Source organism: Malaclemys terrapin, chromosome 3 (assembly GCF_027887155.1).
Source record: "Malaclemys terrapin pileata isolate rMalTer1 chromosome 3, rMalTer1.hap1, whole genome shotgun sequence".
In the NCBI taxonomy this organism is placed as follows: Eukaryota; Metazoa; Chordata; order Testudines; family Emydidae; genus Malaclemys; species Malaclemys terrapin.
This window is the reverse complement of record NC_071507.1, coordinates 68,281,254-68,307,480: the sequence shown is the minus strand read 5'-3', so window position 1 is coordinate 68,307,480 and position 26,227 is coordinate 68,281,254. Positions and strand designations below refer to the sequence as shown.

The 26,227-nt window shown below is 43.0% G+C and overlaps 1 protein-coding gene across 1 annotated transcript; it reads right to left on the bottom strand.

The window, feature by feature from the left end:
* Positions 1-1,780: 1,780 nt before the first annotated feature.
* Positions 1,781-23,990, bottom strand: QPCT (glutaminyl-peptide cyclotransferase). Its single transcript, XM_054021270.1, has 7 exons — positions 23,792-23,990; positions 15,834-15,980; positions 12,040-12,321; positions 7,066-7,242; positions 6,371-6,470; positions 5,548-5,664; positions 1,781-3,761 (listed from the first exon to the last, which is right to left on the bottom strand). Exons 1-7 carry the CDS (start codon positions 23,960-23,962, stop codon positions 3,616-3,618), a joined length of 1,140 nt encoding a protein of 379 aa, XP_053877245.1. The 5' UTR covers positions 23,963-23,990; the 3' UTR covers positions 1,781-3,615.
* Between the last annotated feature and the right edge of the window lie 2,237 nt (positions 23,991-26,227).

Below are 26,227 nucleotides of genomic sequence, written 5' to 3'. Positions count from 1 at the left end.
CTGACTGGATCTGAGAAATTGTAAATTCTTGGACAGTCTTTTTTTGTTTGTGGATAGAGTTCCTACCAGAATGAGCTCCATAACTGGGGCTCCTATGCATTACTCATTGCAATACAAGTTAAGTAATACATTGTCATCAGAGAGATCCTTTGTGTAACGACACTTAGTGCTTTTCCCTCTTTGTTATAACCAGCACCACACACACTTTTTCAAAGGCTCTGGTAGCGGCCACTGCATCCCTACAAGAACTAAAGATTCAAGAGCTGTCATATTTAGATGACTGACTGGTAGAAGCTCTATCCAAGCAGGATGTCCAACCAGCAGTTTTACAAGTTGTGGATCAGCAGATGGCCTGGAGTTCATCATCTTTGCTGTGTCCCACCTGGGCACAGTATTTGCCATGCAGATAGGGAAGGGAAGATGCTGTCCAGATGCCAGATCTTTTATACAAAGATGAACTCAGTTTCCAATGTGCTCTGAATTGGCTCCACCACCAACCTCCTGCCATTTGTCTTCTGAGGGAATGGTAAGTGATGACCCTGACTTTCTTCTACCAAGTGTTTTTTCTCTGGGTGTCTGTTTGATTGGACCAATGAGACCCCCACTCCAAACTGTGCTTTTGATTTGTCAGTCAGTTTAGGGTTTCCTCTGGCTAAGTCTGCCTTTAGCTGCTGTCTAGGCTTTTAAGTGTTCTGGGTCACTCATACCTTCCAGCACCTGCTCTCTTCCAGCTGCACTGTGGACCATCTTTGCTGAGGCCTTCCTCCATTCTGGATCTGAGACTTGTGCCATTCCAGGTAAGCCTCTTTTGATGAGCCCTAGGGCCTGGAAACTCTTTAGGGAGGGTCCCTAGTTCTCTTATGAGCCCAGGGGCCGAGTGTCACCTGAACCACTGGACCGTCTTGTCATGGCCAAAAATAGTCTTCCCCAGAGCTGAGCTATTGCAACCCATTGAAGTCAATGAGATCTATGTCTGCTAAGTGCCTTTCAGTTCAGGCCCTAAATAGGGAGCTGGTAGCAAAGGGGAAAAGGGACACTGCCTGGGGCTAGCCTGAGGCCTCCCTCCTCCCCCCCCTTCCCCCAGACTGGCCTAAGCCTTGCGTGCCTCCCCCCTGCACGGCACTGTCGTCAGACACTGGCCCAAGTCATTCCCCACCCACCCAGTGCGGTGCTGGCCTGCGCTGCTCCCCCCCCCCCCACCTTCATGGGGCTGGCCCGAGCCACTAATCCCCCTTGGTCTGCGCCACTCACCCCTCAGCCCATGCGGGGCCAGCCCAAGCTGCTTGCCCAACCCCTCTCCCCGCTCATGTGGGGCTGGACTGGCCCAAGCCACTTGCCCGAGTCATCCCCTCCGTTCCTCCATGTTCCTCCGTGCCCTGCTAGGGGTGGCACCCCGCTTTTCTTGGTAAAATTGGGCATTTGTCCCATTTGCTCTTGACAGCTTGATGATCAGTTGGCAAGAGCGAACAGGACAAATGCCCAGTTTTGCCAAAAAAGTCAGGACAGCTGGGCCAGGACTTAATAAAGGGACTGTCCTGGTCAAAACAGGACATACGGTCACCCTTAGCAAAGTGAATAAAAATTTACCTTCCAGAGGAAACCTCAGACACTTCAGAAAGCTGGTGGTGTCGGCTAGTGACACAGGAATAAAAGTGTAGCACTTTTCTCAGGAGCAGTGGGGACCCTTAAATGCGCCATACTGATTTTGTAGGTCACACTTCAGACGGGAGTACATTTTTATGGGTGAGTTAGTGTAAAATAATGAATAGACTTGTAGGAATTTATAATTTCAGGCAGTTTCTTAGTAACAGCATCTAACCACATATATGTCATACATGTTACAAATGCCAATACATTTTATTTTCAGAGGCCTTACAGAGCATGAAACCACAGCAAACAAACCACTTTTTAAAAATTAATAACTTAGAAGCCTTTAAACTCATGACAGTTTCTGTACCTTTCCCTTTTGTTAATGCTTTTTCTCTGCCTAGTGACATTGTATAGGTGTCTTATATACCGCTTGGATATTAGCGTAACCTTATTAATGTTCAAACCTCAAATGATTAAAACTTAAAATTATTCATAACCTGTAAAACATGCACATACTAGCAATGACTCCAAATAATTTTTATTTAATATGACAACTTTTATTGTACATTTACTTTAAAATTAGATAAACAGGTGTTTAAGTTTATTGTGCTCTGTTTTAGAAAATGCATCCAGATTATTGCATCTTAATAGGAGGATGTAACGTTTAAAAATCTCATTTAAAAAAATCTTGCCTTTGTTACAAACAGTGACTTAAATTATTAAAATTGAAAATTCTTTAAAATCCATCTTGTGCTGTTTTTACCTTTTGCATTTCTCTCAACTTGGACAATGAAAATAGAAGATCAAAATTTCATTTTCAGGTTCTCATAATAGCACAATGCTGCAACTTTGTGTTTCAAAAACTCCAAGGGAATGTTCAGTGCCTTTAAAGTTTCTATTGGAATTTGAAGTTATGGAAATATTGATCTTAGCTTTAGAAAAGCTGATTTGTATAAAATCTAAAATACAGGCCAGTGCCATGGCAATTATCACTCTTGGGATGTTTTTGTTTGCTCCTCATTGTGTGGTGTTTAGACTCTCATTCTTTGGAACCTTACACCTACTCTAATGTTTATTTCATTAGCGCCACTAGTCTACAGCTTGCATTGTATTTAAAAATCCTGTAGTTTTAAAAAATGCACACAATTAAAATGTGATCAGGTCTGCTTTTGCTTTGTGCTGCAATACCACCACTCCCTGGTGGGTTCTGCAAGGGCTTATTTATTTTGGGACAAACTGTGGTTGACTCTTGCATGGATGCACAAGTGTGTGCAGGAACTCTGCTCTTCCCTCTCCCCACCCCCCCAATAGCCACTCTTCTCTTACATGCCTGTGCAAGGGCAGAGCATAGGTGTAGTTCCTGCCCCCACGTTGAGCACAAACCTACCACCTCACAAAGGACAGGACAGGAAGAAGACAAAATTTATGGTCCTTTCTCTGCTTCATGGGGATTAAGCACATGATCTTTTGTTTTAAGGTGTGCTTCCCTCGGCATGCCAGGAATTCTGGAAGCTCCTTCTGGGGTGGGGTAGCTCCACACCATTCTCAAAACAGGCATAATCTGAACACTTATGGTTGGTAATGAGCTCTGAATTTCCATCTTTGGACTTTTAAAAGTTATTCATTCTATAAAAACTGCAGCTAAACCCTAAACTAGGAAGTATTTGCATTCAGGATCTGGATTCTGTTTAGTTTTAATGTCTAGACTAAAAACATTGATAGTGACATGGAAAAATTCAGGTTTCCCTTCTCTCTCCTCAGGTCAGATGTGGAGGACCAGGTTCTTTCCAGGCTGTTTTAAAGGCATTTTTAAACAATTCTTGTTTAAAGGCATTTTTATCTGACTTAACTGGACTATGAGGCCAAAGACAGCTGACCTCTGACTAACAAGAGTTGTCATCACATCATGCTTTACTTTAGTGCTCTCCATAACAGTTCTCTCGTGGTGAGAGATGATTAAGAACTTGATGCTTGGGGCTGGTAGCAGTATTTAAAACAGAGCAGTGCTTCAGAGCCACTGTGCTATCACAGATTGAGATATTCCAGCACAAACACTTGTAGGATTTTGTTGAGGTTGTCAACGGTGGGTTTGTTGAGGTTTTGTTCATTGTCCTCCATAGTGTGCCACACCTTAGGGAAAGGGGATGGGATCAAGTGAAGAATTTGAACCCCTGAAAGAGAGGAAGGAATTTGAAGGTAGCACACAGGCCTTTTGGGTGAGTAAATTAGCAAGCATTACAGTACAAGTGGAGCACCCAAGTCATTTGGAATCCAGGGCTATAGTCAGACTATTGCTCAATATAGTGACTCCATAACAAGCTGGTATCTCTAGAGCTTCCTTCTATTGTTCCTCTTACCCAGCTTGTGACTACAGAAGCTCACCACTTACACTGTATAATTCCTAAAATTAACGAGGAGTCTGGTGGCACCTTAAAGACTAACAGATTTATTTGGGCATAAGCTTTCGTGAGTAAAAAAAACCCACTTCTTCAGATGCATGGAGTGAAAATTACAGATGCAGGCATAAATATACTGACACACGAAGAGAAGGGAATCTTCTGTTAGTCTGTAAGATGCTACCGGACTCCTCGTTGTTTTTGTGGATACAGACTAACACGGCTACCCCTCTGATTCCTAAAATTAGTCTCCTTTCCTTCCCAGCACTCTTTTTAAAAATACTTGTGAGAATAGGTATGGTTGGACTGTCACAGCAGCTCTCAGCCTTGCAGTCATGCTCCTACTGTGCTTACCTGAGAGCTGCGCAGGACATATTGTAGCCACTGTAGCTTTCCCCCAGGGCAACCCTGAATGGGCCTATTGTAGCGCAATGTTAGCCTTGCTCTGTTCTACATAGCAATTATCCAGTTCCCTGATTGGGATTGGTTGGGATGCCTTACCTACCCCATTACTGCCTGGTAAAATGGAGCACCCTTTGTTACACTAAGCAACCAGAATTCCCAGCATGACGGCTCTGTAATGCTGGTTAGGTGAAAGCCTCAGGCACCAAGCCATTGGGGGAGTGGGGGTGGTTGTGGGAGGGACAATGAAATTTATTCTCCACCTACCACTCTTCCCCTCCCCCCATCCTGTTCCCTACCACCCCCTTGTTCATACTGCTACCAGCTCCCCAAAAGCAAACAGGTAAGATGCACCTCTCTCTGCCTCCTACCCATGATGTTAGAGGAGCTTGTCACCTGCAGTGTCTGGTGACTATAGTGGCTCTTCTCCACCTTTTCACTGGGACTTCTTCTTGGTATCCTTGCCATAGCTCACACATGGAAGGTGTTTAACAGGCTATGCCTCAGTGGCACCTGCCCTGCTTTCTTCAACTATGAGCTGTACCATACTGTGCTCCTCACCCTACTCAGTTGTGCATGATCTGACCTTCAGAGGAGCTTGGGTTGGACTGAACCCCAGTTTTGCATTTGCCAAAGCCCTGCAGCTGGCTAGAGTGAACACACAAGAGTGGCAACAGAAGCAGGCTGGGGATTAGTACAAGCCTCATAATTAAAGTAGGGAGGAATAAACACTAGAGTACCCAGTGAAAAAGTTCCTGGGATTGTCTAAGGCTCTCGATATCAGCTCAATCAAATCTCTAAGCCAAGTTCCCCTTTTATGCTTGTGAAATGTCAAGGTGAAGAAGAATAGATTATTTCACTAGTCTCAATTGTGCTGTAACAAACTGGCTAGTGTGTGTACTGAGCTTCCTTTGAGCTCAGATGGTGGGGAGCTGTGCTTTTGGAAAAGGAAGATCTGTGTTCTACTGCTATGAAATGTCTTTGGGATCAGTGGTGCTTAGCCCCTCTGAAAATGTATTTAGGAGCCTCAGATTTAAGGAGCTAGGTTAGCAAATGCTGGCCTATACACAATGCTCACTTGCTTAAAATAAGCATCTGCCCCTGAAATTACAGTAAACTCGTACACTAATTAGGAAATATTTAAAATGGATTCCAGTACCTCTTCTTAAAAATGGAATGTGGTCATCCTCAATCAACCCTGGAGCGGTGTTACCCCGGAAATACTGCCTTTCAGAAGGGTGATTCTTCAGCATACCCAAGCCATGTAGCTTTCGTTCTAAAATTCACAATTGAAACAAAGTTTAAATTATACTTGACAGTAAAATATTCTTCAAATAATATAGTCAACTGAACAACTTTTCTCGTGTAGTATAGGATATTTTTCACATCAAAGAGGGAAAAACAATTGGAAACAATTATTTGTGTTCACCTGGCATCAGTCAGTGGAGGAAGATGGCTGTTATTTCCCCACCTGTAAAATGAGGATAACTGAAGCACGGAGAGGGTAATGTGACCTGCCCAAGGTCCCACAGTGACAATCTTAGAACTCATGTTTCCTGGCTCCCATGTTTCTAGGCTACCCATTGGGCCATTTCATTAGAGATCACACGTATACTAGAGTTTTCATAGCAGTTTTCAAGATCCTGCTAAATGTTAGATTTTTATTTTTATTTCTTTAGAAAAATTAATTTCCAGTTCATAAAACTATGGAATTATGTGAACCAGGTAATAAATTGTGAAATCTTTGAAAACCCCCATAAGTGTTAGTAAAACAAACGGAGTTTAGCAAGGACAACTTTACCAAAAACAAGCACCTTAAAAATTTTAATAACTTGCTTTGGTTGGAAGTGGTTACCACAAGTTTAGAGTCTGAACCTACAACTCTTTGCATGAAGAACTCCTGTTGAATTCCAGGGGAGGAATGACTCTACTGAAGAGGGCTTTCAGGACTGAGCCCTTATTTGATGGATAACCCTCCTTACCAATTGCTTGAAGTCTGTTAAACCATCGGGCAGTGTTTGAAAAATAATTGGGAAAGGTTGGGTTTGAAGCACCAATTAAATCCAGTAACACAAACAGATCCTATAGGAGTAAAACAAAAATGAAAACTTTTAGCTTCATTAAAAAGTCTTTGAAGGAAATAATATGCCATATAAATATGAGTACAGGTGACAGAGTAGGACTTTGCTACTTCTGACTTCACTAATTCAATAATTCTGAGCAAAGAACCAGTAATCAACTCACTATGTGTGAAGAGAGCTAATGAGAGGCAGGAGCGAGGTTTAATATACAACAGCACCTTTAACCAGGGAAAAAAGGAGCAGCGTGATTTGCAAAATGCAATAGGCCAGATTCAGACCTGGTGTGAGCAGTTGCAACTCTCACTTTTTCCTGCAGAAAAAATAAAAGCAAGTTGCCTCCAGTTGTCCCTGCTTTTCACGCTGAAGTGGCACAGGAAGGAGAAGCAGAAAGCAAGTAAGGTCTCTGTCTCTCTCTCTCTCTCTCTCTCTCTCAAAAAAAAAAAACAAAACAAAAAAACCAAACCCATATGCTCACTCCCATTATCTGGTGGAGTTCTCGCTTGGTGGAATTTGGCTGATTTCACAGTAGTTCTTTGTATTAGTTGTATGATATTTAACTAGGAATTAATTTGGAAATTAAAGGAGTTTTCACTTACAATGCTCTGTAGTTGGTTTGTATTTGTTGCACCAGGTGGATGGGGAGTAGATTCCATTTTCTGAGCTAAGTGTCGAGATCCATAGAGGGAATCGGTAGGTGACCACCGCACAAAGGCTTCTTCACCATCAAAGAAAATCAATTTAAGTGAAAGATCTGGCCTGGAGGCTGAGCTGGTCTGTTGAGGAATGTCAAAAGCAATGTCACATTCAATTTCTGTGGAAATACATATTGATACAGGGTCTGATCCTGCAACTTTCTCATGAGTAGTCTGTTTTTAACGACTCACATGAAAGGACTACCACTCTTCAGCCTCCCATACCTATACGGTGGTATCACGATAAAGACTGTCATGTGCCTTAAAAGCAGCCTGTGTTGATACAATTCCTTTATGAGGACTCTGTCGGTGGTTAGAAGTTTCACATCTCTGACTTGTATGAGGATGAATTCAATAACTTGAGAGAGGTCTACAGAACCAGGTGGATGAAACATTTAGTGTCATCTGAGATTAGCATTTGTGGTAATCCTTGATATGAGTTCTGCCTCAGCAAGCAGACTCATAAATGAGCTGTGGTTTTTGTCATGTTTGTGTGTACTGAGTCTCGTGAAAACAGTGAGGAACAAGGCACTATTAGTCATTAAAATAGTGACATTTCTTTTTCTGCAGGGTGACGTGCAGCCTTAATCTGACCCTAAAACCAAAGCACAGATGTGTGTGTCATTTTGGGGCTCCCCCAGACCAGTAAAGGGTTCTGTCACCGCCTGTCTTGTAACTTTGGGTGCCTTAAAACTATGTCGCTATCCTGGCATGGTGACTTAATTATTTAGGGTGGGGAAATTTCAGACAGGATGTCTTAATGTTGTCCCACTAATCCTAATGACTCAGCGTTTGTCTTTTCCTGGATTGTATAATGCTAGGTGCTTTAGGGTTGGGTGGGAACGCAACCCCTTCCTGCCTGATTGCTTCATCACTCTACTGTGAGATGGAGCTAAATGTTGCAGCACAAATCATGAGCACAGCTCTACACGTACACAAATACATTTACTCATAGCCAAGATCTGTATACATAATGACCATCAAGTTCAAAATATTACAAGCTTTCATAAAATACCTTGGCATATTTTTACACACAATAACACTGTACACAACCAATTGATTCAGTTACTTACTCTTTGTGATTTTGACCCCCTGTTCTCCCTTTGGGGTATCTGGACCCTGGTTGCCACATTATGGAAAGGGAACACTGTGACCCAGACATACCCAAGCAGGTATATTGACCTGTGTCTAACCAAATTCTCAAGTATCAGGGGGTAGCCGTGTTAGTCTGTATCTACAAAAACAACAAAGAGTCTGGTGGCACCTTAAAGACTAACAGATTTATTTGGGCATAAGCTTTCGTGAGTATAAACCTCACTTCTTCGAAGGGGGCTGTGTGTGGGCTCTGCTGAAACTTAAGAACTAGCTGATTGTCATGGTTATTTTGTGATGTTTGCACAGGAAATAATTTTAGTTATGTAGGATATTGAGTTTCAAAACTGTTGAAGTGAAACTTGCCATGTGAGGCAAGGCGGGTCTCCGGGCTAACTCAGTCAACACTGAGAACCATGGACATCCATGGAGCCAGCCCAGTATTTACTGTCTAGACTAGGTGCAGCCTTGAGGATTTATGAAGAGACAAAAGAACCCCCCCAAAAGTCTCTGAATAGGAAACCACCAGGGGTAAGAAACAGTAGTCTGTCATTGTATAAGAAATGAAGAAAAATCACAAGTTGTTATCCCGGCTGGCAGAGTCTCTCCTCTGTAATGGATATCTCATGAAAGGTGGATCCTAGTTTTCTGGACTGGACAAATGCTGTAAGAGCGAATTCATTGGATGAGAAATACCTTAGTAGCCAGGAAAGTAAATTATTAATAAGTATAGGCTATAGCTTGTATTTTGTTTTTTCTTTTACCTGTTACCTTATGTTTCCAAACCCTTATACTTGCTTTTATTTGAGTCTTAAGCTCTGTTAAATAAACTTCACTTTGGTTTTACTATAGACATAAGCAACTTGTGCGAAGGAGAGTGATAAACTGGGGTGCACTGCTTCCACTGGTGTGCCTTGCGGGCATCTAGAGATAAGAGACTGGGCACACGAGTGTAACAAAGTGAGGTATGTAAATTGTTAGCTTGCAAAGGGGAAGATAGGGGCTCACAGACCCCAAAGTGGAGCGGTGTGGTGTTGCCAGCAGCCAGTGGCTGTGAAGCGTCGCCCTGATGGGCACAGACAGGGCTCCCTCCTGCTTTAAGCAGGTGGTAGTGATTCACCCCGGACACCTCAGGTATCCTGAAAAGTGTCACAAAGACCCTTCCTCTTCAGCCACCAAAAAAAAAAAAAAAATCAAGGGACTGCCATCTGCAGAGAAGATGATATTTGTATTTAGGGCTGCAAAGGAGCTATCCATGTGGAATGTCTTCTCCTCTTCCACCACATGTTCCCAGCACAGGCACTGTCTACACTGCGGCCATTTCCTAAAATTTTCCACCATTGCTAATACCAGGTCGGTTCCACCCATATTAGTAACTTTGGGACCCCAGTCTAGAGAGTTGCCATTGGTGGTTTTACCATTGTATCCACTAATCCTATGCCAAACAGAGTTAAAAAAGTGGAGGTGGTGGTGGCGGCATCCAGTGCCCTGTATGCACTAAGGCTCCCAACCTTGCTACCACTGATGGAACTGAACCAGGGTAAACAATGGTGGGAAACTTAGAAAATTTCCCTTGTGTAGATAGGGCAATATTGATATCCGCTCCGCTGTGAAACACCGGCTGTTTTGTAGAGATTTCAGTTACTCCCCTTTGTTCTTTCCACTGCAAGACAGAGCTCAATCACCCCCATACATATACCAGGAGAATGTGAATTAAAGTAACTTTAAGAAAAGAAGTATCTATGCCTGTTTTTTTTCTGCTTAAAATATTCCATGTCTGAATAATGTAAAAAGATATCTATGAACTAGAGTATTTTAAGCTTTACGTAAATATAAATAAATTGGAAGAGCATTGAGATAGAAATCACAACTCAAAGTCACTGTATATTAATAGATTTGGCCGAGAACATAATAGACTATTATGCTATTACAAGTAGAGTCAAAAGGTCATAGATAATGTATTCATCAGATGAATCCCAAAATACTTTAACAGATTTCACAGGCCATCATTTGTACAAAGTAATTATTTCACCCACATTTAAAATACTGTCTCTTCATGAAATTAAAAGTTGAAATTAAATACTGACTTAGTACTTGCTAAAGATTCAAACCTCTAAATTGGTGCCAGGATTTGTTTATATAAACAACTGTGCTAGTTCATGCAAAATTAAGGTTTTTAAATGACAATTCATTAATATATGCCCTGGGGAAATACACCTCTACCCTGATATAATGCAGTCCTTGGGAGCCAAAAAATCTTACCACGTTTATAGGTGAAACCGCGTTATATCCAGAGGTGAAAGTAAGCCGGTACGCCGGTCCAGACTGGACCGGCTTCCCCGGCGGTGATTTAAAGGGCCCGGTGCTCCAGCCGCTGCGGGGAGCCCCGGGCCCTCTAAATCACCACTGGAACTCTGGAAGCAGCACTTTAAAGGGCCAGTGGATATATATGTAATATAACATACTTAGTTTTATGATAAAAATATTGGAACACTTCATAATGTTCAAATCACCAAATACACTACTAGCACTACAAGGTGCTATATCAACTTTTTGGAAACAATTGCAGCCCTAAAAACAATATTTAGATTACTTAGATACTTCACATCAGAACACCACAAAATCAAAATCTATCATCTGTACTTCGAGATTGCAGAGAAGATCAGCTTTACATATGAAACCCAGGCACATCTATTACAGGAGTGTTTTATATCTGCATGTGTGAAATAGTAGATAAGGCACTCCAAAATATGTAGCATAGCTCCTGGATTTTTTAGGGCCACTGAAACTTCTTGGTGCTAGGGCCATCTGCAATGCACAATTTCAATCAGCTCTTAACAACATGGAGAAGACAACTTAATATATATTACATTTCCTGTATTATGTCTTCCCAGAATCTAAGACCACCACATACATAATTCTGAATAATTGACATATTAAGAAAAACAAGAAAAAAAAACAACAGAAGTGAAGTTGCCATTAGAACATGGTGTATGTATCTCCTCTGTAACCGGCTGCTGCAACTCTTTCTCTCTCCAAATGGCTGCCTCTCTCAGAAAACAGTAGACTTCCTAGAGATTTAGAAGTGCGGTACACACAAAGCAAAGACGTAGCAGTTACAGAGAGAAATACACCACACCCTTCTCAATGTCTTCTTGAGTGACTGGGCTTGATGCAGGAATTACTACATGGCATTCTATGGCCTGTATTACGCAAGAGGTCAGACCAGATGTTCATAATAGTCTCTTTGGGCCTTAAAATCCATGCGTTTATGACGATGGCTATGTTCCATTAAATTATCCACCCTTTACATGTAATTATGAAGTGTTACTGTGTTTCTTTGTGATGTTTAATCATTCATTTAATGGCATCAGGCTTAGAAACAGATTATTAATGTATCCTATATCCTGAAAGCTGACATTATTAGGTTACTTTTAAAAAGCATGGTTCTGTATATCCTGTGGTTAGAAATCTTTTAAAAAGTCTCCTGTCTTCAACTAAGTAAAAATGTATCATTTCCATAGCATGTATCGAATTGCTCAAACCTCTCTGATACCATTGTGCATCTATCAATGCTTCCTCATTTTTTTTGTATGATGTGAAGTTAAACTCTTATACAGTAATAGACCTGGGTCCCAGTTCTGTTCCCATTAAAATCAATGGGAGTTGTGCCATTAACATCAATAGGAGACAGATCAGGCCGATGATCATTGAGAATGACAATACAGAAGCCACATAAGGCTCAGCTATCACGGAAGCATGCAAAAGAGAAAAAGAAACAAGTACCGTAATTGACTGAAGCTGGCTGTCCAGGGCACGTGCTAGCTCCAGTAACATAGCGCAGGGCACAGCTGAGTCAGTGGCTCCCACAAACACTCTGCCATCCCACTGTGGACCGAAGTATTTTGAGTCATGGTGGCAAGCAAGTACCAGATGGCGCTTGGCAGAGGGATTAAGGGTGCTGATGATATTTGAGAACGTTCGGTATCCATAGGGCGTGTATCCCTGAAATGTATCTTCTTCGACTACCCAGCCAGCCTGCAATCTTTGAATACGGCGCTTGATATGCTGGAATTGCGCACACACAAAAATCACATTAATATTGTTCAGCATCAAACAGATGTTTGCAAACAAACTATATCAGTAGCTAGTTTACAATATCAGCTCTTTAATTTTTCTGCGAGGGCTACTGTATTTATAATAAGCATTTTCTGTGGCTAAGCAGCTAATGGACTGAGTTCTCCTTGTGATAATCACCATCATTGTTTCACTGCTAACTTCTCTTCCTCCACTTTCACCGCATTTACTTGGCCTCTCCCCTGTTGTCTCTTGTTATATGCTAAGATTGTAAACTCTTTGGGGCAGGGATTATCTTTTAGTACAGGGGTAGGCAACCTATGGCACGCATGCCAAAGGTGGTACACGAGCTGATTTTCAGTGGCACTCATACTGCCCGGGTCCTGGCCACCGGTCCGGGGGGCTCTGCATTTTAATTTAATTTTAAATGAAGCTTCTTCAACATTTTAAAAAACCTTGTTTACTTTACATACAACAATAGTTTAGTTATATATTATAGACTTATAGAAAGAGATCTTAAAAACGTTAAAATGTATTACTGGCACATGAAACCTTACATTACAGCGAATAAATGAAGACTCGGCACACCACTTCTGAAAGGTTGCCGACCCCTGTTTTAGTATATGTTTGTAAAGTGCCTAGCATAATAATCACTGATGGCAGCCTCTCGGCGCTACTGCAGTACCAATAAATAATACTGTTGTTTGCTTTCTACAAGAAATGTGCCTTACAAATAGCAAGTGACTTGAATGAGGCTTAAGAGTTCAACAGGAAACAACTAAATAGTCTCTTCTCTATAAACTGCACAAAGAACAGAACACTGGAGAACAACTAACTTCAAAAATGGAATCACACAAAATATAATTCAATGTGAGGACAAAATTGAAAACAATGGAACCTGTACAACAGACTACTCATATTAGGCAACTTCTTGCCTTGAAAGATTGCCTCTAAAATATCCCCAAATGTATCCAGTACAGAGGGTTCTGCGTCATCTTTATTATTGGTCTCTTAAGTACTCTCTCAAGGACATGTTTCTCTATATTTAGATAAATAGTGGAAAAAAGCCTCTAAAGGGGAAAAACTATCAGGTCATTAAGAGCCTGAGCCAGCTCCTATTAAGGTCTATGGGAGTTTTGCCATTGACTTCAGTGGGAGCAAGAGTGTCCCCTTGAATGGTTTCCATTTTGTTCTGGGTAGTGTTCTGAAAGTTCATGCAGCAACGAGTATTTTGTCCTGTTTGTAAACCTACCATTGTCATCAGTGGGTGTTCTGCAGTGGATTGAGGGGAGTATGTAGTCCTAGCTGTACGTCTCGGCCCACGGACTGAAATAAAAGTGGAATTTGGACCTTTCCACAGAATGGGTTTGATACCCCAGCTGCTCTATTATGTTTTAACAGAACTCTCTTCTCTGTGCTGACGATAGAGAGTGTTTCTATGTTGTCATAAGGATCTTTATTTTCATACATTGTTGTTACCCATAGCAGCAAAAATCCCCTACTTGAGCATGCCATGTGGTTACCATGCCTCAGACTCTGCTCTGTTATTTTTTCCTTTAGTTTGGCTGACAGCCAGTAAATCACCCAGGAACCTCAGAACTGGGTACTATGGACTCTCACAGACATTGAAACAAGCTTCATTTTTCCACTCCACCAGCTACAGATTGGAAAGTTCATTTATTAGACACAATGGGCTATGGTGGTGCTGTTAAGCCACAGCCTGCGTGGCTGGTTGGGGGCACAGAGTGGTTCCACACTGGTGAGAATCCCAAGAGGTGTTCCGGCTGACTCAGTCACCCTAGAGCAGAGACCATTTAACAGGTGCTGTTTGTATACCCCTGATGTGCAGATTCAACTCAGCTTGTCGGTGTGGAAGGGTAATAGGGTCACACCCCACCTTTAAACCCTTTTTACCCCCTGTAGAGTCTCTAGTAGCTCCAGCAGCAGGAAACTTCTGATCCTTGCAATGGTGTAGCGCAAGGACTAGGGTTGTGCTGGTCCTTGAAAGGGGTATAAGGTGGGCTGGGGAAAGACCCCTTGTGCCCTTTCCCCTTGTGTGTGAACCTATGCAGAACTAGCTACAAACTAGCCCTTAGATTAGTCTGTTTACATAAACATAGCAACAAAAAATAGTGGGAGTAAGTAGTCAGTTTTCAACATGGCAAAATGTTAACAGGAGATGCGGGAGTCAAGGTTCCATGCTAGGCCTGGTGCTGTTTAACTTCTTATTGCTGATTTTAAGAAGATGGACTATATAAAAGTAGTTTCACTCAACAAGGCCATTAGTAAGGCCATTATAATAAAAATGTCACCTAGCTAAGATTGAATCTCTCTAGTTAATGTATTACAATATCTGGCCAGTCATGGCAGAGTGTGAGTGTGAGTGAGTGTGTGTGTGTGAGAGAGAAGGCTGAGTCCTTCCTTTAACCTTCCTGCCATCTTCAACGGTATCTTCAGATCATGGCCCAACTGATGCAGAAAGCAGTTCTCACCAACAGCATGTAACTCACTTTTTGGAAACTGATTAGATTGCTGATAGCAGTGTCCCTTTACATTCCATAGGTTTTTAGAGTGATTTCTATATAACTTTTTATTATAGTTTCATTCCTTTCCTAAAGTTCCCCAGGACTTTTCTAGAAGAGTGACCAGGACTAGGCGTGGTTCTACTACATGCAACTCCCCTGAAGTTAGTGGAGTTAGAACTGTGGGCAAAATGCAGGCCTGGTATATTTCAAAGTTCTACAGCACTTTTCTTCTGGGGCTCCCAAAGTGCTTTACAAGCATTAATGAATTAAGCATCATGTTACTCCTCTAAGATAGAGAAGAATTGATATCCCCACATTACAGATGTAGTCATTGAAACCAGAAAAGTAAAGTGACTTGCCTCAAGTGGCACATTGAATAGGTGGAAGGACCAGCAAAGGAAGCCCTGAGTCCTGGTCCCATGTACCTTTTAAAAACACTGTGGCTTCTTGAGAAGCTATAGTAATCCAGAGCAGGCAAGATGTCAAATTGCATCATGGTCCAACCCACCACTACAGCTAGATCTTTGGGGCAACTCGGTAAGCCCTCCCTCCTCAAAACCAGCAAGACCTCTTCAGGGAAAACATTTGGCTTGCCCTCCATGTGAAGTTCCAAGGGCAACTGTGCAAACATGTCATGTTTGTGTGAGCGCAAAGACATCCTGCTGGGTTGATTTTAGGATACATGGAGTACTCTTTCACTTAAATATATGTTTAACATCTGATTTTCTTTTATACGTAATACTTGTTGGAGCTGCGTAAAATTAGGGAATAGAATTTAAAGTAGATTAAGTTTTGGGCCTGTCAGCCTTGACGTTGTGTCTTTATGGATGATCTTTCTCAGTCTTCTGCTGGTAGTGGTCTTACTGAATGCAGCAAATGTGTCTCCACCCATGGGTGGCCAGAGCCTTATACATTTGAGGGCACTAGCAGAATACAAACAGATGGTATCCTTAGTGTGTCCAGAGGATGTAGTCTCACCTGACGCACAGCATAATTTCCTGGTGATCCTGGGTATCTCTCGATCAGTATAGGATGCAGATCATTTTGCCACATTTGAGAAACATCTGTGTGTGCTGCAACTTGCTGGATACCAGAAAAATTTAAAATACTTGGTTGGTGGGAGTACTGCAGAAGGAAAAAGAGGCAACTATTATCTGTTTTCTTCAGTATGACAAATGTAATGCTATAGAATGCAAATAACATACTGTACTATATAACAACATATTGAGTGCTAATCCTATTTACGGTGGCATCCTCCAGTAATATGGACAACAACCCCTTACGAGTGTGGTTCTTCTCTCAAAAGTGACTCTAAAAATGGCATTGTGCAGTTCTGTAACTCTCTGGTTGCTAGACTGAATGTGCTCAGTTTACACATTTTTTCACATGCCTGAGCAACAAAAGTTTTGCCGACGTAAGTGCTAGTGTACACATGGCCTAAGATAAGTTTCTTACCTAAACCAACCTTTCAGCGTCACCCGCCCCACCTGGTTGGGGATCCATCATTCAGGGAATGCAAAGAGTGCTGGACCCTTTATTCCCTCTGTGATGGATAACAAAGCAGTTCCTTCCACTTCTTATAGTCCAGTAATCCTTTGCAATGTGTTCTTTTGAAGTGTACAGTATCCCCAGAAAAAGCTCCTGCTCCTTGTGCTCCCATGTGTTGATGCTAGGCTGTTTTCTTAACTTCCTGATAACTTGTTTTTCTGTTGACTTAAAATGCAAATGAATGCAAAACCAAACCGGGCTTGCCCGGCAAATACTGTCTGGGGATTGGCCCTGCTTTGAGCTGGGGGTTGGACTAGATGACCTCCTGAGGTCCCTTCCAACCCAGATATTCTAAGCGTCCTTTGTGTTGGTTTCACAATATTTCACTCACAACAGATACCCCGGCAGCCAGGTAAATCAACATCTCTTTGACCTTTGAGGAGAAGATTTCTGCGGCTGCTTTTGACTCCCACTCCTTTCCTTGGCTTGTGGGGGAGAAGCAACAAAAATCCTCTAGGATCCTGTGGGGACAAGAATCTAGAGGTGGTGGCTGGTGAGTGTGGGGTGGAGGTTAGAGTGCTCTGGTGATGTAAGCAAGGTTTGAATGAGCTCTCCCATGACATCTAGTGTAGTGACACATCACATGGGGGGGGAGGAAGACTTCAGGAGCAGACCCTGTTTGTAGAGACACTTTTAGTCTGCCTAGGTGTGCAGCATGATGGAGCTCCTTTGCCAAAGTGATCGCTTTTGGTTGGTGTGGGTTACAAATCACTCTAGTTTTCAAATGCAGGGGTTATCCTTAGTGTATGAGTAAAGGGCAACAGAACTGTACTTAGCCTGCCCTGATTGAGGGGATCACCCCAAACTGAACTTTACTTGCTAAGCAGGGAGTAAGGGATGTCTTACTCCCAGAGCCCTGCAAATCTGCGGATTTCTGCTTTATATCCGCGGATCATTATTGTGGATTGGATGCGGATACAAATTTTGTATCCGCACAGGGCTCTAAAGATGAGTGGATTGGGACAAGTGTTCCTGCCTGACTGTGTGGACTTTTGATGGTAGTGGTCTTACTGAATGCAGTGAATGTGTCTCCACACATGAGTGGCCAGAGCCTCGTACAATGAGGGCACTACCAGAATACAAACAACAGATGGTATCCTTAGTGTGTCCAGAGGATGTAGTATCACCTGACGCACAGCATAATTTCCTGGTGATCCTGGGTACTTCACTATCAGTATAGGGCGCAGATCGTTTTGCCACATTTGAGAAACATCCTAGATACCATTTGATCTACCCGTCTCCAGTGTTTAATGATAGACCTGATTAAACTTAATTAAGAGTCCTTGTTTCCAGTTGGTGATTTCTAGAGCTGTCCTCACTGCTGAGCAAGTCTAGGGGCTGAGCCTTAGCACTCATGTGGGAACAGTTAAAGGCAACATAACTACACCAGCAGTGAGGTTCCCCACTACCTGCTGGAATCACTGAGAGCTGATGGAACTTCAGAATGTGATGTCACATCAATGGAGGACAGCAGCAGTGGCAGTAGAGAGCGGCAGCAGGGAGACAGCAGTAGCAGGGGATGGCGGCCAGTGGCGACAGAGAGAGGAGGGGGAGAGAGAGAGACACAGCAGCAGTGAGAGTGCAGCAGCTGTGAGCCAGTTGCAGAGGTGAGAGCAGAAGAGGCATTGTTCAAGACCCGCCCCCAAAGGTGGGAGGTGACCCCCACCCCGCCCAGGAACAGACCTCTGGACTCCTCTGTCTTTGTTAACCAAGGACAGCTAATTGTGAGTGGGCTGCAGTGGAGGGAGAGAGGAGTGGTGTGTTAAGGAATGTTAGCTAGTTGGAGTTTCACACCATAAGGTGCGAAACTGAGGCAAAGGACACTGCCCAAAGCACTGTGGGGTGGGTGTTTGCCTGTGGTCAGATGCTTTTGAATTATGGTTGTGGTGTCTTCCCAAATACATGTTGGGTCCCCGTTTAATAAAAGTTTTCTTTTGTTATACACAGATTCAGAGCTTGCGAGAGGGGAAGTATTACCTCTTAGAAGTGCCCAGCCAGTGGTGTTTTGTTTTTCCAGATGACTGGGAGGGGGCTTGAGCTGGTTCCATTGTCTGTTGTTAAGAGAAACTCCTAGACCAGTGGTTTTCAAACTTTTTAGGCTGCGTATCCCTTTCCAAATAATGTAGCCTATGGCATATCCCCATCTGAGATAGGATCATCATATAACTATGATTAGATTGCATTTTATTTAGTAACACTTGGCATTGTCCACCATTACAGGGTGTAATAAAATGTATTGTCCACCATTACAGGGTGTAATAAAATGTATTGTCCACCATTACCCCTTGATGAGAGCTTGCGTACCCCTAGAGGTACACATACTTCAGCTTGAAAACCACTGCCCTAGACAGTGAACCCAGCCTTTGTGCTGCTGACTCCACCTGGTAGAACGGTTACAGTGATGAGGGGTAGTGTGAAGGCCTGATGTTTACACTGAAATCAAAGGCAACGGGGTTGGCTCAGTAGATAGGACAGAGTGAGTATAGTGGGTGGGTGAGGTAAGGAGAGGGAGCGTATGTATGGTGAGAAAAAGAGCTGGAGAGAGGCACTGATGCTGCTCAGCATTTTCTGTAATGACCAGTGGACTTGGCCTCAGTTAGATACTTGCTCAGTGGCCTACAGTGTTGCCCCATGGGTTATATCTGGAAAGATAAATATGAATACATGATGATGAGCCAAACAGAATTCTACTGGGCACAGACCTCTTTTTAAAAAAGTAAAATAATTAAAACAAATCTAACTAAACAAATAGGATGTGAGAAGATGACAAAGAGAAAGTTAATGAAAAATAGAACAGAAGGGAGCCTCACTTGTCATCTTGTCTTGGGCCTGGTAAATTCTGACTGCAGCCCTATTCATCACTGGATGTTACATCAGATTACTAGAAGTCAGTCAATTCTAGATGAACTTCGGGCTCAGATTCTTTATGATCAACTCAAAATGGGTCTTGAACATTTTTTCCATTTGAAAGTCTTGGAACACTTGATTAAATTAACCTTGAAACTCCACGATCTATTATATTTCATGTGGCTCAAATAACTTCTGCATGAAGAAACCATGCTAGTGTTTCATAACACTGCTCTACAGCCAAAATGCTTCTGAAATAAATGTAGTTGAACTTTACTAATTCTGGGTCACTGAGAACGAAAATGATACTTAAAATTGTTGATTGCCTCTAGTTTTCAAGATATGCTATTGGGTCAGTATATACGACCCTTGACTTGGGAATGGCGGAGGATAAGTGAGTTATAAAGGGAAGGGATTTAAATTTAAACCAGAAATGACTAAAATTCATCTTTGACTGGATCTATAAATAAATCTATGACTGGGTTTGGACAGTACTTGCTTTTTAGGCAAAACAATGAATGATGCAATCTGAAGCTGGTATTGCGTCATACATGATATGAATTGCATCATGTTATTCCTAGAAGTCATGGATGATGCAATCATAACGAAGCTTACATCACTCTGCTGAACAAATTGCCCTATATCAGCTCTAGAAATCATACAGTGTCGTGCTCTCTTATTTGTCAGTGTTTGATTTTGCAAAGGGACACATTTCTGTTTAGCCAAAGTGAGCAGAGATGCCTCGTACTTGTGTGAACAGTGCAGATAACTTCTGCTATGTTTGTGGTGAAGTTACTTTTGCATCACAAAAGCGCAGTATAACCCCTATGGTTAAGAAAGCCTATCACCTTTATTTTGACTGCAAAATTGGAGATCAGGACAAGAGGTGGGCCCCACATATATGCTGCAACACTTATGCAACAAATCTTTGCCAGTGGTTGAACAGGGAAAGGAAATCTATGCCTTTTGCAGTGCCAATGATTTGGAGAGAGCCAACAGATCATACCAGCAATTGTTACTTCTGCATGGTGCCTCCAGTTGGGAAAGGTGTGTCAAAGAAGAAAAAGTGGACTCTGTATTATCCAAACATTCCATCAGCTATACGCCCTGTCATAACTATAAAGGGAAGGGTAACAGCTGTCCTGTGTACAGTACTATAAAATCCCTCCTGGCCAGAGACTCCAAAATCCTTTTCCCTGTAAAGGGTTAAGAAGCTCAGGTAACCTGGCTGGCATCTGACCTAAAGGACCAATAAGGGGACAAGATTCTTTCAAATCTTGGGGGAGGGGGGAGGCTTTTGTTTGTGTTCTTTGTTTGTGAGTGTGTTCGCTCTCGGGACTGAGAGGGACCAGACATTAATCCAGGTTTTCCACATTTTTCTAAACAAGTCTCTCCTATTTCAAACTTGTAAGTAAATAGCTAGGCAAGGCGTGTTAGTTTTCCTTTGTTTTCTTAACTTGTAAATGTACCTTTTACTAGAGTGTTTCTTTGTTTGATGTACTTTGAACCTAAAACTAGAGGGGAGTCCTCTGAGCTCTTTAAGTTTAATTACCCTGTAAGGTTAATTTCCATACTGATTTTACAGAGATGATTTTTACCTTTTTTCTTTAATTAAAAGCCTTCTTTTTAAGAACCTGATTGATTTTTCCTTGTTTTAGATCCAAGGGGGTTGGATCTGTATTCACCAGGAGTTGGTGGGAGGAAGGAGGGGGGATGGTTAATTTCTCCTTGTTTTAAGATCCAAGGGGTTTGGATCTGTTTTCACCAGGGAATTGGTGAAAGGTTTCTCAAGGCTTCCCAGGGAGGGAATCCATTTGGGAAATGGTGGCAGCGGACCAGAGCTAAGCTGGTAGTTAAGCTTAAAAGTTTTCATGCAGGCCCCTACATTTGTACCCTAAAGTTCAAAGTGGGAATCCAGCCTTGACACGCCCAGTACCCCACGGAGAAGGACTGCCGGTTTCTGATGCACCAGAATCATTCTCACTTGAGTCAGACGAGGAAGAGGATGAAACTTCTGGTCCTGAACCATCAATGCCACAGGACCCACATTTTCTCCCATCCTCCTCCTCTGAACCACAGCTCATAACACAAGGTGAACTGAATGCCCTTGTCAGGGATTTGGAACTACCCAAGAGTAAGGCAAGAGCTGTTGGGCTCCAGACTACAGCAGTGGAATCTCCTGGCAGGTGATGTTAGGGTTTCCATGTTCCATGACCGTCAAAAGGATCTTGTCCCATTCTTCTTCATGGAAGGTGATCTTGTAGCCTGCAACATCATCGATGGTGTGATGGCAGCCCTCAACATCATTCATGATCCATATGAGTGGAGACTGTTCATTGATTCATCGAAGACGAGTCTTAAAGCTGTTTTACTGCATAATGGCAATGTTTTGCCATCAATTCCAGTTGGTCATGCAGTCCATATGAAGGAAACCTATGACAACATGAAACAACTTTTGAGGTGCATAAACTATGACCAACATCAGTGGCAGCTTTGTGGCGATTTGAAGGTTGTTGCTCTCTTGCTTGGTCTGCAGACTGGATACACAAAGTACTGCTGTTTTCTCTGCGAATGGGATAATCGTGCAAGAGATTCCCACTACATCAAGAAAGATTGGCCACTCCGACAGTCATTGGAGCCTGGGAGGAAATGTGTTCAGCATCCACCACTTGTTGAATCAAAGAAGATTTTGTTACCACCCTTACACATCAAGCTGGGTCTGATGAAGAACTTTGTCAAGGCCATTGACAAAACACAAGCAGCTTTCAAGTACCTCCATGGAAAATTTCCAAGGTTAAGTGAAGCTAAGATAAAGGAAGGTGTCTTTGTTGGTCCTCAGATTCGTGAACTTCTTCAAGATGATGCATTTGACCATGCACTGCGTGGCAAGGAAAAGACGGCATGGAAAGCCTTCCAGTTAGTGGCAATAAATTTTCTCGGAAACAACAAGGCAGACAACTACGAGTTGTTGGTGGAAAACCTCCTCAAGGCATACAAAAGCCTTGGTTGCAACATGTCACTAAAGATACATTTTTTGCACTCTCGTCTAGATTTTTTTCCACCGAACTGCGGAGCAGTGAGCGACGAGCACGGCGAGCGATTTCACCAGGACATTGCAACAATGGAGAAACGCTATCAGGGCAAATGGAGCCCATCTATGCTTGTAGACTATTGCTGGACAGTGACAAGAGATGCTCCATTTAATGAATACAAGAGACAAGCCAAGAAGCCCCAAGTAGACACTGAACAGAACTAAACTATGTACATAATAGTTTTTTGCCTTTTGTTTCATAATAAATTTTATTTATATAACCCTTTTGTTGATTTTTAAAGTGTTACATAAACAGGACAGGTGAAATATTATCATGTAAAGCAACCATAAACACATGAAAAGACCTAAGTTTACAATTTATGATTAAAACTCTACTATCTACACAATATACATAGACATAAAATGTAAAAACTTAAATATCTTAGAAACAGTAGCCAATCAGTTGTTTTAATTGTCATATTTGAATTCAGCACATCAAAATACATAATAAATAGCACATTTTATCTCTGAAGCAGACGACTTCTCAAAAATTGTAGACTAGTGTAATCAGGCCGAATAACTGTTATGGTTTGAGTGTCTGCCTGTATTTTTACTGCTGTATTATTCTATCTCACTAAGTATTAATCCTGAGATCTTATTGTTGTAATTGGTTTACGCAATGTTTTTTTAAGAAACACAAATAACTCTGGATGAAACAAAACATGCTAATATTATCTTATTTCCAAATAATTATGCAGCAGTTCTGTTGTCATTATCTATTATAGTCCCTACCTGTACTTTCCATGCTAGACAGAATTTACTATTTTAACAGAGACCTTCATTTCCTCAGACCAACATATAATGCTCTCTGAATCATTTTAATTATAGTGTCTTTCTCTCTCTTATTTTCTGCAGTCTTAACAGTCTTAGATTTTGTCTCTTTTTTTCAAGTTCAACAATTCTCTGCAAAATGTTTCTCTTGTTGAGTTGCCAGTGCTAGGTTAGTGTGAATTTCATATTATCACCATAATACATTGAGGAAAAGAATTATCTGCAGCCATTAAATTATGATGAAGGCCATGTTCTCTTTACCTGTCTGAGTCTGTGTTATGTATGCTCACAGTGCTCTCTAAATAATAAGCTAAGATTTACTCTGATCTCTACGTTGTGGGTGGCTCAGAGAACTTAGCCCATCCACCCACACTGTGTTGTTATCCCATCCGCAGCTCTTACACTGAAGATAGAGCCCTGATCCCAGCCACAGGCTGCACAACAAAGATGCAATTCATGCCATTGTCTCTCTTATAAGGAAGGAGTAGGGATCAAATGAAAGTGTCTGTCTGAATCTGAACTCCTCTTCTAGAAGCCTCCAGACTGAGAGGCAGGCCTGGATTCAACAGCTCAGCTGCTGATCTCCCCTCCCCACACCCACATATGCCAAAGCCCCACTCTGCATTTAAGTGGGGGTGAGAAGACAAGAACCAGTTTGTGAAATACAACCGTGACCCACCTTCTCCTGTGTCCAGTCTACTCTGGCTTCCCTCCCATCTGCCAGCTGAGAGAAGGTGACTGTTGGCAGGTAAAGTGCCCAGGCCAGGCAGAAGGATGCTGCTGCCTTGGTACGCCTGCTTCCCCCTGCCATCCCTCTTCTGCAGCTGCTACTGCCCGTCTTCCTGTGCATGAGTCAGTAGCTGGAGCAGCTACTTTTGCAGTCCACCCCTCCCCTTCTCCCTCTGCCTGACTACGGATCTAGAGGTAGGAGGGGGGAAAAGGGGCAGTGCTGGAGGAGGGGTTGCGGGGAGCCTTCCCAATGGTCTGCTGCAGGAGCAGACGCCTGACTCTATGTATGATTCATTCAGCAGCATCTACCCCTTTACCCAGCCTTTCCCAGTTAATTTTCCTTGTGAAATGAGCCCTGTCTCTAGCACCACGTCAGCAGCATCAGGAGTGCTGCGTGTGCCTAATTCCCAAACCCTCAGGCAGCGATTACAGCAGGATGGTCTGTCCCTTCTCTCCCATGTGTTCCCTCTGAGATGTTTTCCTCCAGGGTTACAATAAGGCTCTGAGGGCTTGTGTTTCTCACTGGGAATAGTGAGGAGAGTTGTGGACGGGTTCGTGAAGTTATTTTTGAGTGGAGATGTTAAGTATTCTCACAGCTCTTGTCAACTGTCTGAAATGAGCCATCTTGATTATCACTACAAACGTTTTTTCCCCCCTGCTGATAATTGCTCATCTTAATTAGCCTCTTAGAGTTGATATGGCTACTTCCACCTTTCCATGGTGTGTGTGTGTGTGTGTATATATATATATATATATATATATATATATATATATATATATATTCCATTCTATGCATCTGAAGAAGTGGGCTGTAGCCCACGAAAGCTTATGTTCAAATAAATTTGTTAGTCTCTAAGGTGCCACAAGTACTCCTATTCTTTTTGCGGATACAGACTAACACACAGGGCCGGTGCAAGGAAGTTTTGCGCCCCCCGCAGCAACTCCCCTACCCCGGGGAGCCGTGCAGCAGCTCCCCACCCCAGCTCACCTCTGCTCCGCCTCCTCCCCGAGCACGCTGCCCCTGCTCTACTTCTCCTCCCCTCCCAGGCTTGCGGCACCAAACAGCTGATTGGCGCTGCAAGCCTGGGAGACGGGAGAAGTGGAGCAGCGACCGCGCGCTCGGGGAGGGGGCGTAGGAACGCTGTAAAAAAAAAAATGGGGGCACCGCTTTTTGGTGCCCCCAAATCATGGCACCCTAGGCAACCGCCTAGTTTGCCTAAATGGTAGCACCGGCCCTGCGGCTTCCCCTCTGATGCCGTACTAGAGTATGCTGCCTTAACAGTCTACAGAATGCGAAATCTTCCTCCCAGATCCCTGCAATGGAGCTTGCCCCACTGGTCTCAACTTTGGGACCGTTTGAAAATCCTTTCTCAGAAGGAAATGCCCCATTTGGGTTAGAGAGGTCTGCCACTGTAGTTTGCTGATGTTACGGAAGCAGAGTATCTCAGCTGTGCTACAGCATGGGACCCTGCGAGAAGAGTTTATAATGCTGAGAGTGAGATTGCACCTTTCTCTCCCTTTATATACTGCAAACAGTCTTCCACAGTCATGGTCCCAACCACTTTTGCTTGCAATAGTATTATTGCAGCATTTAGGGACATCATTAATATATTATTTCAGAACAAGTGTTTGCACCGAAAGCAAAATCCTCTTTTCGGATCTACACGCTGCAGCTCACCTCTGCTAGCCTGCTCTCTAGCTATGATAGGTGCATGTTCTGAGACCAGATCAGAGCCGGGATGTGAGCAGAGAATTTCATCCTTGGAGAACACAGCTGTTTTCCTGTCCATAAAACCAAACCAAACCAACACACGCTTCAGTGCTCTATAGCCAGTGTTGGTGCAGCAGCAGGGACCAGTGCTTTTTAAATAAGTGTTTCCACAGATCAAAATCCTCCTCTTGGTAAAGGTTCAACTGTATCCAAAACAGGGGTGGAGGGAGGACTAGGTGAGAATGCACAAGTCCTCAGAAACGCTGGGGAGGGTCCCATCTGCCTTTTCTCATGTCTGCAGCTTTGCCAGTTACAATTGCAGCCTAATTCCCCAGTGCTCACATTCTGCTGTCCAAGTGTGAGAGAGTCCAGCACGGTTCAAGCACAGGAGATGCAAGTGCAGAAGTATCCCGGGTCCAGATAGCCCTAGTGTTGCCACAGCTTGCAAGCTTGCAAGCCTGCAAAGGCAGCATATGGCTTGCAGAATCTTGCTGCAGCATTTAATCAGGGCTTTCTGCGAGGAGCAAACTGCCCTCTGCCCAGGGGTTCCCCTGAGTCTGCTGGTGGTGGGTGGACACAAGGGAACCCCTGGGCTGCCGGTGGCGCGCTGACCCAGGGAAACCCCTGGGCTGCCTACTGGCAGCTCAGACTCCCTCTACCTCCCAGCGCAGCGGC

Excerpts from the sequence above, each read along its gene's own strand:
- QPCT (XM_054021270.1), bottom strand. The coding sequence starts at position 23,962 with ATGCACAGGAAGACGGGCAGTAGCAGCTGCAGAAGAGGGATGGCAGGG. Across the intron at positions 15,981-23,791 it reads TAGACTGGACACAGGAGAAG|TACTCCCACCAACCAAGTAT; the intron begins GTGGGTCACGGT and ends TTCCTTCTGCAG. Across the intron at positions 5,665-6,370 it reads TAACAGACTTCAAGCAATTG|AACGAAAGCTACATGGCTTG; the intron begins GTAAGGAGGGTT and ends TGTGAATTTTAG.